At 42.2% G+C, this 12,434-nt stretch overlaps 1 protein-coding gene across 2 annotated transcripts in view; it reads right to left on the reverse strand.

Annotated features, from left to right (window-relative positions):
* The window catches only part of Gtf2a1 (general transcription factor IIA subunit 1), a 32,372-nt gene extending 20,542 nt beyond the window's left edge, over positions 1-11,830 (reverse strand). Inside the window, exons 1-2 of one of the 2 annotated variants that reach the window (XM_051196148.1) lie at positions 11,332-11,830; positions 8,414-8,515 (exon numbers count right to left, since the gene is read on the reverse strand). In XM_051196148.1, coding sequence (XP_051052105.1) covers positions 8,414-8,515; positions 11,332-11,361 — 132 coding nt within the window. In that variant the 5' untranslated portion in view covers positions 11,362-11,830. Of the gene's footprint in view, positions 1-8,413; positions 8,516-10,744; positions 10,840-11,331 lie in introns of those variants that run through there. The other variant, XM_051196149.1, reaches the window with a different exon arrangement.
* Positions 11,831-12,434: the final 604 nt, after the last annotated feature.

Raw genomic sequence — 12,434 nt, forward strand, 5'->3', positions numbered from 1 at the left:
TGCAACAATTTGGTCATTTTTCACACTTGATCATCTATACACACTGCTTTTAACTTCAGGACCTGCTCTTGGAATACTGCTGATTTAGAGGCTTCTCCAAGATCCTCTCAGATGACTACATGCTGTAACAACCCCAGCATCTTTCCAACAGTATGTGTACTGAAAGAATGAAGTAAGTCAGGTTCACAGTAAAACTATTTCCCCAACAAGCCCAATACTTAAGTGCCCGAAATCTACACTTAAGAAGATACTACACTCTACTCATAGTTATCAGAGTTTAAAGCCAGTGACCATTGAACGATAGCTGTTATTACTTCAGTAATGGCTTTAATTACGTAAGGGCATTATTACATCAGAGGCTGGGAACCAGTTAATCCTGGTTTGTCTACTAATCTGACTCAATCATGTAATATTCTTGGACATTTTCCTCATCTAAAATTAAAGGAAAATTAACTTACATTACTCCTAAACTTCTAGACAATAATAGAGGCTTCTATAAACCCCACACTAAAAACAACTGGTTTCTTCTTGTAGCAACAAAGTATTACTTCCTAGACTCCAAATTGTGTCTAGCTGATCTCTGCAAAATGGGCAAAATCCGGTCAAAACGGGTACTTGAAGACAATTAAGACATATTGTGATAATTAGTGTATTATATATAGTAAATTTCTCAGATATGCTAGTCGCTTGAACCTCCTGTCTTCCTCTTCCCTCTTTCAAACTGAAAACAAAACCTAGTTTCTTATGAGTCAAAAATCAAGGTAAGTCAAAAGACAGGTGTTAATGTTAAGGCACCTGCCACCAAGCTGACAATGGGTTTGATTCCCTAGTACCCACACGGTGGAAAGAGACCAACAAGTTACCCTCTGACCTCTACATGCACAAGGTGGTTTATATTCATATACATACATGTGCATACAAGCACACATACACACAATTTTTTCTAAAAAAAAAAAAATTAAGTGTGAAGTAAAAGAATTATTAGTGTTGAAACTGGTTTTTAAGCCAGCTGTAATGGCCTTTAATCACAGGATTTTTATTAGTTCGAAGCCAACCTGGTTGGCCTGGTTCCAGGACCGCTAGAGCTACATAGTGAGATCCTGCTTCAAGGTGGGGGAAAAAAACAGGGTTTTTTTAATTATTATTATTTTTACACCAAAATTTTCTAACTGAGATAATGATGAGGATCCAACCTAGTTCTTAGAGTACATCTTCTAACACTGGCCCCAAAAATCCCAATAGCATACTTTCAAAAAAAAAAAAGATTCATCTTATTACTTGTGTACATTCGGGAATATATGTCACATGCTTGTGGCTGCCCTCCCTAACCAAAAGTGGGTGTTGAATCCTCTGGAACTGGAGTTACTGGCAGTTTGGAGCCACCTGAAGTGGGTTCTAGGAACAGAACTTTGATGCTCAGGAAGAGCGGTTATCACTCTTACTGACTGAGCCACTGCTCTAGCCCCACCACACACACTTTCCTAAATTCATGTTTCATTTTCATTACTATCGTTGGTCTACCCACTGGAATGAGAGCTCATCATTCCAATGAAGCCTTTATGGGAAACAGAAAGGTTGACTACATGTTAATGTGCAGCTGAATGCATGTTCAACTCCCTTACTTTCTCTTATCAAGGACGTAGCAATCAAACTTCATAATTGAGGTTTAGGGTGTCCTTCAGTGGTTAAGAGTGTTAGCCCCATTAGCATGAAATGAGAACCACAAATCCTGAACCACATAAAGAAAGGAGGAGAGGGGAGGTAGCAGCTGCAAGAAGGAAAGCTAATTCTGAGGTGTGATCCCAGACCTATTCTTTTGGCAGGTTTAGAAGTGAGCCACAAGCCGTCACAATGAACTGTCCAGGTTATTTTGTGATGCTTGCAAAAGTAAGAGTATTAAAGTCTAAACCAATGCTTTTCAATGAGGATTGAAACCCATTAGTGGGTCATAAAGTCAAAGTTCAATTTTTTTATGAAAACCAAATGGAAAGGAAAATGAAACATAAGAAAGTTACTGTATCTTTGTTATATAGTATGCGCAGAAGCTTAAGGAACATTGTCTTCTGCACTGTCAACAGGATTAATTTTCTGAAGTTTACAAACACATTTTTCTAACAAAGCTGACCAAGAGTAACAAAAACCTCAAAAAATAAAATCAGGGGTTGGAGAATAGGATCAGTAGTTAAATAAACTTCTGCTCTTCCAGAGGACCCAGGTTTAAATTCCCAGAACCCACATGGCAGTTCACAATAGTCTGTAACCCCAGCTCTCTTCTGACCTCCACAGGCTCCAAGCACACATATGATACAGACATGCATGCAAGCAAAATACCCACATACCTAACCATAGATAGGGAAAACAAGTACACTTATTTTTTAAAAAACTGTGGCTTGGTTCTAAGGTACTATCCATCCCATTTAGTGGAACAGAAGTTTAGTATGCCGATTTGCCACAGACTAGCTGCTGTTACTCTAATTTCCTCAATTTCTTTTAGTATTAACTACTTTCAGTGATATAACCTTAGACTATTCCATTGCTTTTAATCTACAGTCTTCTAAAATCAAAGTCCCATAGCCTCAAAGAAAAGCAGTCACTTAGGCTGGGCTTGGTGGTGTGTGCCTTTAATCCACAGCACTTGTGAGATAGAGGCAGGTGGATCTGTGAGTTCAAGGCCAGCCAGGGCTCTAAAAGGGGGTAGGGTATGGCAGTCACTCCCTATGCATATTAGAAATAATTCTACTTTTGAATGAACTCCTTCATGAAGAGACTATTTTATTCAGGACCTAACAGATACCTAAGAATTTAACAACCATTTAGCATTAAAATCAAACAAAACTGGAAAAGTAAACTACTGTTTTTTCTATTTTCTGTATTGCACTCTACTGGCATTTTAGGCAGAGTACGCCTGTATCATCTGGGATGGTCCCATAGGAAACCCAACATTCCTAGTTCTTGCCTACTAAATGAACATGGTCCCACATATTGCCAAGAGCTCTGCAGGGGTTGGGCTAGCCAATCAAGGAATCAGGACTTAGCAATCATGGTAAAGTGCTCTAGTAACTTAACAAATATAAAAAACAATACATACAACTAAGCACCAAGCTTATACCATCAAGTAAAATTTGATGTATTCAATATTTACACTTTATCTTCATTTAAAAAAGATTTATGTGTACAACTGTTTTGCATGTATGTATGTATGTATGTATGTATGTATGTATGTATGTATGTATGTGTCTGATAGCCACAGAAGTCAGAAGGCACTGACTGGGAAATGGGAGTTATGGACAGTTGGGAGCCTCCAAGTGGGCACTGAGAATTGTAGCCAGGTCCTCTGTACACAGCAAGTGCTCTTAACTGCTGAGCCATCTTTCCAGCCCTTCAATTTCACTTCAGTACAATTTCAACTGTATCATAAAGTTCCAGGTTCTAAATATCAGCTGTTAAAACAATGTTACATTGCTCAGGCAATAGTAACTGAATTAGTAATGATGAATTAGCAATACTAAATTGTTAAATATTTCTTGTGCTTAGAAATTTGCAAGAGCCCTTTTACTTTATTTTCATTTGCTCCCTTTCCCACAAATAACTACTAATTCCGGGATACCCACACTTCAGCAATTTTTGCCTAGGTATCTAAAACTGACATGAAAAAAATTTTCTGTTCACAAAAGAATGAGGTATATAACTATGTGTTACTAGAGTTTAATAACTGAAATTTAGTTAGTTCTATATAGTAAGTACATATGTAGACATTATTATCACCTGCTTCTTTAGAGAAAAACAACCCAAAGAGAAGTTAGGCAAGTTATCCAAGATCAACAAATAATAGAAGGCAAAAATAGGTTAATTATAACCCACAAGTCTCGTTTCAATGTCTCTGAACAATGTGCCCTGGGTACTTCACTTGCCTCATCCAAATGCTGCCTCACCCTAATGCCGGTTCTAATCCTCGCTTCTCATCTAACCACACTGTGACTTCATCTACTTTCTATTTCATTTGCTCCTGGGGGAAGCTGAGTTCCCTAACAGTGTTTGGAAGCTATGAAATGAATTGTACATTTTATCCGGGAGCCAGGTATTTTGTGGAAACAGAAGAGTTGTTTAAAATTTCTAGCCCACATACTACTGGAGAATGGGCAGTTCATAATTTGACTCAAAAGTAAATTCTAACCAACCCTTGACAAGGGCACTTACCTAAAGATGGTAGGAATGTGAAAGTAGGTCTTTTATCTCAGAGCAGAACATGGTTCACATTCTACTTTTACTAGCGATAAATGCTCTTGTCAAAGGGTAGAGAATAGGTAATCAGTGAATTTATAGTCTAGACATTTATAGTATGTGTCACCTTAGCTATATATAATTAAGAGTATGTTTAGAGAAGTGCTTCTCAATTTGGGGTGGCTTTGCTACTACTTCCTTAGGGAGACTAGCAATAAACACATTTCTGAACACAACTACAAGGTGCTACTGGCATATAGTGAGCACAAGTCACCTCTCTGCTAACACCTAACCAATCATGCCAACAAGTCAAAAGCACCAAAGCTGAGGCACTCAACTAGAGACACGTGTAACCTGAATTTTCAGACTCATCTCTAACTGAGGAATCAATTTTTATCAGCAGATGCATAGGGATGTGGCTTGGTGGTAAAGCATTGGCGGGGGATGTACAAGGCTCTATATTTAATGTCCAGCAATGACAAGGGAAAAAACCGTCTTGTAAGCTGTACTTGCTATTTCGATATAAACAGGTCTGACAAATTGTTTTTAATCATTTACTTTAGGTTTTTTGTTTGTGGGAAGTTTTATTGGGGGAAGGGAGGACAGAGAAAGAGCAGGTTTTTGTTTTTACAGGTTCTTTGGTTTGTTAGTTTTTGGCTTGGTTTCTTTTGTTTTTTGAGGCGATCTCACTATGTAGCCCTGACTGGTCTGGCACTATGCAGACTAGGCTAGCCTCAAATTTGTGCAGATTCTCTTACCTTCTCCTCCTGAGTTGCTCATTATTCACTTCGAAGTAAATTCCTTGTGTTATTCCCACCCAATTACTTGCTGATCCACAATCCACTTAAATACAAGTTTATCAATTATATCTCATGTCTTCCTTAGCTCCCATTGTTCACTCATCAAAGTAAGCTCTCAACACTTTAATATTTTTTTTTTAAATCATGACATTACCTGCAGTATTTAGTTAACTTTTAAGTTACAGGCATTCTCACCATGCATCTCAGTTCATAATCTAATTTACCACTTATCTCGTTGCCTTAGCAACCGTTTGATAAGCTGTTAAACAGTTAAAAAGGAGAAGGGCTAGCACTCAACCAAAGTCCATTATAAATGATAAAATACACAATGGATGTTACCCTTGTTAGCAAGAAAATCTGTGTAGCTCAATGTGGTAATCACTAGCCACATATAGTTATTTAAATTTAAATTAAATAAAATTAATGAAAAATGTATTCCTCAATTCCTCTAATCTCATTCCAAATACCTAACAGCCACATGTGGCTAATAACTACCATTCAGCGGACAACAGACACAGACAGACCTTTCCATCACTATAGAGCTGTCCCTGGACAGGGCCAGTGTTCGACTGTTAAATTTAGGGCACCTTCTGGAAATTCTAATGAGGGCCTGAAGAAATTTAGTGCAGAAAATTAAGTTCATTCTGTCCAACCGCTTTAACTCTTATTACAACTCAAGACATGAGAGTATGCCCCACTTAACAGTAACAAAAATAGCATTGTTAAGAGTCTGGAGCCACATCTGCTATTAACCAGTTCAGCTAAATTTTTAACTGAGTGCCAGCCACACATGCCAGGTATTATGGTAAAAACTGAAGATTAAAAATTGAGTGAGTCACTTTCAATCAAATGTAAGAAACATGCAAACAAAGTTACTTAATTTTTCCAAGACAACTCAGTTTCTCTGAACAGAATGTCTTAAAGTTATGGGAACCAGTCGTAACACTGAATTCTCCAGACTGTAACTTACAAAACCAGAGCAAATCAAGATCTTGGACTGACCCCTACTATAAATCAGTTACTCTTTAGGGCTCATTTCCACACCTGTGGAAATTGTATCTTCTACATAAAGTCACAGAAGTGTTAACAACAACCAGTCATTGCAGCAAAGTGTAAAACACTCCCCGGTAAACTGAGGATCATGCTAAGTTACTCTTTGTGTAACTTAGGTACTTCATGCTGTTACAACTCCTGCTTCTGAGGAGGTATTCTAACACTTGTATCCTTAAGCATTAATAAATTTACATTTCTCTCCCGCTAATATTACTCACCTCACTGAAACTTACTTTTCCTTCTCACATTGGCAAATTCTTATTGAATATTCTATAAGTTTCCATAGGTGCTTAAATATATTAAGACATATTTCATCTCCACAATAAAGTTCAGATTTGTTTTACTTCAAATGAGTGTTAAATTCTAGCTTCCACATCAGAATGGAGAAGACCACAGCTGATGTCCCTAGCCATTTATTAGCTGTGATGATTTCAATACAGCTCTAAAGAAACTGCTCCCAACTTCTACCCCAGCAGTTCTAGTATCTTCTGACCTCAGGCTCATCACCTGTTTTTAATTCATTAGTTTGCGAATGGATGATTTGGGGAGGGAGGGTGCACAGACCATGGCACATGGAGAACAACTTTATGGAATCAGTTTCTGCTCCATTAATCTCTTTTCAAAAATTTCTGAGGACTTAATATTTTTAGTGTTATGAAGATTTTTTAAAATGAAATAAAAGGTCTATATTTACATAAATGACACTGATTTTTCTGGTATTAACAAAAAAAAGAAAAAAAAAAAAAGACTTGAAAAGAAACGGGATCCCCCATCTGCTTCTGCATTTTGCTACTGTTTTGGTTCAAGGGTTACACAGTTGAAAAAGCAAAAGATATTTTAAAATGTTTCTTAATAGTCCAGCAATCTATCTCAACCTATATACCAATGAACTTTTCATATTTACAGTAAAATCTATTAATGTATCTTGTACTTTAAATGAATCTTCCAACATGCACTGAAAATGAACTATGCAGATCTCTCAAATTCTTCTAACACGTTTCCCTATACAATGAGTATACCACCTCTTTAAAATAGTCATGGGCATAGTCAATATCCCCTGAAGCAAGCCTGCTGCTCTAAAGGAAACACAGGAGGTTCTATGCACACAAGTGTGAGCTGAGTCACTGGTTTCTCACTGGACAACTTTTTATGTGTGCATGTGAGGCCTACAAAGAATGTAAAGTTTTCCTCTCATCTCTTTCCACTTTTGCCTAGGAACAGGTCTCTCACTAAAACCTGGAGCTCCAAGTTTCAGGCCAGCCAGTGAGCTCTTGGGATGCAGATGTCTCCATCTCCCAAACACTGGGGTGACAGGCACATGTGGCCATGCCTGGCTTTTATGTGGTGCTGGAGATCTGAACCCAGGTCCTCTTAATTTCAATTAAGAGCAAAAATTCTTACTCAATAAGTCATTTCCCCAACTACATTGGACACAATTTTTTTTTTTTGGATACAACTTTTAAATTAAAGAACAAACAACTATGAAATTTTCAAAGTTGGGTACTTAGTCCAACTAGTACAAAAATACTCTCCACAGTCTCAAGTCATTCTATGACCAGGAACACAAATGCTGTCTTTTCAAGTGTTTTGCCTGCATGAATGTCTGTGTACTACTTGTGCCCTGATGCCTGTGAAGGCCAGAAGAGGGCATCTCCTGGAACTGTAGGAACTGTAGTTGTACACTATTGTGAGCCACCATATGAACTGAACCCAGTTCCTCTGGGAAGAGCAGCCAGAGACAGGACCATCTCTTCGGTCCTCACACAAATGTCATTTTAAAAATCTAAGTATTTCTGCATCAAGTTAAGGGAAAAAGTATCTCTCAGTATTTAACACATAATAAACAAAGCATTTAGTATACAAAGGACTTGACTCTGGTATCTAAATTCTATCAAACATTCATTCAATCCCTCTAACATAAACAAATTGTAGAATATAAATATAGTAAGACTACAAAAAAAATTTAAAAACTTACTGACATGTCAAGTATCTGGACAATAAAACACTGCATGTGAACAAGTAAAGCTATTACTAGGCATTCTGACAGGTATTCTCTGCATTCATTACATTTAATCCTGAGAACAACTATCTAAGAAGTCTATACTACCAATTCCTATCCTAGAGGGAAAGAAGCTAAAATGCAAGTTCTCTGCCCACAGTCAGAGGAAGAAAGGATGTCGAGGCTGGGGTTTAAAATCAGTGCTGTTCACTAGATTACAGCATCTCTCCTTAAAGTCAAACAGCCTTCCTACAGAAAAATGACTTACTGGGGACTACGGAAACGGGTTTTTCTTGAGGGAGATATTCTTTTAAAAAAAAAAAAAAAAAGACAAACTCACAGTTTTTAGTTCCATCAGGACTTGTTCATCCACTCCATCATCCAGAAAGATGTCTCGTACATCATTAATAACATCTTCAATCACAGATCTATACAATTTAGGCTACAACAGAAAAATAAGATTTAATAAAAGACTGATTTTGAAAGTTTAGCAGGCTTTAAGAAATCCTTAATTAAACATCTGACCCTTCAATACAAGCCATTTGGTCGACGATCTGAAATTGACTTTTTGTGCCCTTAAAGATAATAGCAATCCTAAGCCTACCAGTTGGGAGGTAGAGAAAGGAGGATTTCAGAGTTCCAGGCCAGCTAGTCTACATAGAGAGACCCTGTCTAAATAACAAAACAAACAAAAAAAAAACAGAAAATATATTTTGACCTCATTAAACTAGATTTGATAACTACGTGTTTTAAAGCTATGCAATATAGTTCATAAACCAAAGTTCTTTATGCACAAGAGTCCATACAGATTCCAGTTACTTCCTTGATTGTGAGCAAAATCAGGAACATTATGATTAATAACAATAGTACATGATCATGTCTGGTTCCTACTCCCATGCTTGGTTTAACACCTATGTGATCTCATAACCTTTCCAACTCTCAGATATTGGGGAACTTTTTGTTCACTAGGCAGCTCCTGGTCATACCCAGCAGTCTCGTCAGCATTTAATGATACAAAATGACCCCCACCCCCTTCAAGCCACAGCACTAAACTGTTCACTGGCCCTGTAATTGGTAAGACAGTTTTCCAGGAGACCAGATGTTTTCCTGTTTCAGAAATCAGATCCCCCAAAATCCTCTCCTTAGAGATTCAGACACTTAGGTACAAACCTGGTTTCACTATGGTTGAAAGAAAAAAGTGAAATGCTTAAATTCTAAAATTGAGCCAGTTCTTGTCTTTACTGTATACAAAGTCATTTGGATCTGTCCTTTCAAAACACAATATCCCAAACTTTGAAAACTGCAAATTTAGAGGCCACATGTGGCATCATCAGTAATTCACTGCAGAGTTCCTTTTAGAAAAATGCTAATTTTCTGGCACAATATTAAGTAAACAGGGTGGAGTTTTATACTGGACCCCATATTAACTGCTGATACAATTAAAACCACCACTTGATCTTTAATTCTTAAAATCCAGGTTAGGCTATGCCTCTTCATATCAAGGTATTGTGGGCATAAAATCTCACAAGTCACAAGGAAGCTTCCATCACTATTTCCTTGAAAAGCAAGTTCATGCCTTGGGTATTTGTATTAAGAAAACACGGATGAAATGTTAGAAGCTTCTAACATTTCCTGGATACCTGATGAACAAAACACTGCCAAACTCAAGCCCTCTGCGGCGGGGGGGGGGGGGGGGGGGGACGGGGGGGGGAACGGGGGGGGGGGGGGGGGGGGGGGGGGGGGGACAGGGACACGGGACATTTAATGTACAACGCATTTTTTGTTTAAGCCGAGAATGTTGAAGGCACCTCTTCAAGGGGGGAAAAAATCATCCTATGTCATCTAAAATGATTATTAAACTCTATATATATATATATATATATATATATATATATATATATATATAAAAGGGGGAGTTTTTTAAAAAAAAAAAAAAAAAAAAAAAAAAAAAAACGCTACAGCAATTCTTATCTACTTCCCACGACAAACAAAGGCGGCATATCCTAGCAGCTACAGTTAAAACATAATTCGTGAAAGCAGCCTCCCGGCTGGGAAGCAAAATTTCGGCGTGAAGGGAACCTAGAAATAAATTGAGCTCCGCACGCGAGCGCCTCTCGCCTCGGGAGCACGCACCTCCCAGCCCCGCGCTCAGCAGCTCTCACTATTTAAAGCCGGATCTGGTGTTTAAATGGAGAGGCGGTGACGTAGGCCTGAAAAGCACCTTCCCATCCTGGCAGAGTCTATATTAGAGAGCGGCAATGGCTCTATATAAACAGGGCAGCCAAAGGGAGGAGGACCACAAGGCGCAGGCACTGAAAAGCAGAGTAAGCGGCCGCAGCCATGATGGATCTACCCGAGTCGCCAACGGTACGGTGACGGGCATCTGCGGGCTGCTCTGCGGCGTTTGGGACCGGGCAAAAACAAAACGAAACAAAAAAATAAATAAATAAATAAAACAAAAAAGAAAACCACGTCTTTTATTTTCATAATAAAAAAAAATCAACTTGGGGGTGGCCTAGTGATCACACTGCTTTGGTGACAACTGAAAAGGTTATTTTTATGTGACTGCTTTTTGCAAACCTACGTGATCGCAAGTAACCAAAAAAAAAGGGAGCAGCGGGAAGAAGTAGGCAAATTTCAAGGCGAATGCGGGGACACTTGGGCCACTCACTGTAAGGCTTTGTTTGTTCTGGTGCTTTTGCTAGTCGAAGATACCACGGGGGTTTTGCTTCCCCTTCGCCATTTTACCCACCGGGGAGGAACCGAGATAAGTGCTTTTCCAACCTTCAGATTTTGTCTTTTTTTCCCCCTTTTTTTGGAGGATTAGCAAAATCGGCCCCCAATGCAGGCTTTCCAAAGCACCACCTCCAGAGAGGCCCCCGAAGGCACGCCGAACTTGGCAGCGTCCGAGAGGCTGGCTCACCAGGCGCGGGGCTCGACCCACGGCCGCTCGGGGGCTGGCCGAGTCCGGGCCCCGCGTGGGGGTCGCCGCCCGCCTATCGTGGCCCCGGGGTCGACAGCCAGCGCCCAACGGCCTGCGTGGCCCGCCCCGCGGCGCTCCCGGCCCCGCCGCCCTCCGCCCGCCAGCCCTTGGCGCCCCCCCGCCCGGCCAGGCCCGCGGCGGGCAGCGGCGGTGGAGGGCGGAGGGGGAACCGGGTCGGGAGCGCCGCCTCGCCCGGGCCCGCCCCCGCCCGCCCCGGCCGTTGCCTGCCGCCGGAACCTTCGCAGCCCCCGCCGGCCACCGCACCACGTCCTTACCACGGTGTTTGTGTTTGCCGAGTTCGCCATTTCCACACACAACACTAACAAGAGGGAACGAGATTTAAGAGAGGAAAAAGGAAAAAAAAAAAATCAATTACAAAAAAAAAAAAAAAAAGGAACTTAAGACCCGGAGGGTGACCCAGGTCACCCGCAAGAGTGGGGCAAAATTTTGTTCAACAAAACCGATCCTCAAGGTAGTAAGAGGCGGGAGACCAGGAGGAGGGGGGCACTCCTCCCGCAGCTAGAAGCCTCGAGAATCGCCTTAAGGAAAAAGGAAAGAAAAAAAAAAATAAGCCACGACCCCTCGGGGGGTTAGGGGGCGTCGCCCGCTCCCCACTCGGCGCCGCGGAGGGAAACCAACACCGGTCACCGCTCCCAGCACCGACGCTGCCGCCACCGGCTGCAGCTCCAGCCGTCCGGTCCGCCTGCTTCTCCCCTTTATATAGCGAGCCAACAAGCTGCGCGAGCCGCCGCCGCCGCTGCCGCCGAGACTCAGGGCGGAGGGAGGGAGGGGCGGAAAGGGCGGGGGCAGCGGGGGGCGGGGCCGAGCGCGAGACACCGCGAGAGCCGCGTGCGCACGCGCGCCGGGGCGTCGCTCGCCCGCCGATGGGGCCCGGGTGGGCGGGGCCGAGGTGTGTGGGGGGGCGGGGCGGAGGGACTAGAGTAAAAGAAGGCGCGCCGCCGCCTCCGCCGCCGCCTTTTTTACCGTCTCGCGCGATCACGTGGTTGGCACACTGGCGGAAGCGGTCCCGGCTGGCGTGCGGGGAGGAGTTGGCCGGGAGGTGGAACCGGAGGAGGGCTTGGTGACCTAGTGGCCGCCGCCCCTCGTCAAGAGTTCAAGGGTACCCAGCACGGCCTCGGGTGGGCGGCGGACTTCGCCGGTGGACAGGAGGGATGGAGTAGCCTTGGGGAGTCGGGGGAGGACCGGCTCTCTCTGAGGATGGCTGCGGAGGGAGGGGCGAGTCACGTGATCCGGCTTGGGGGGGGGGGTGGCCCGCGCGCAGGGGCTTGGGACAGTTTTAAATGCGGAGTCATCTTCTGATTTGTGAGCCTAGGTCGGATGGGGAGGGAGTTCGCGCCTCTTGCGAGGGACAGACCGC

This window comes from Phodopus roborovskii, unplaced genomic scaffold (genome assembly GCF_943737965.1).
Source record: "Phodopus roborovskii unplaced genomic scaffold, PHOROB, whole genome shotgun sequence".
NCBI classification, from domain to species: Eukaryota; Metazoa; Chordata; class Mammalia; order Rodentia; family Cricetidae; genus Phodopus; species Phodopus roborovskii.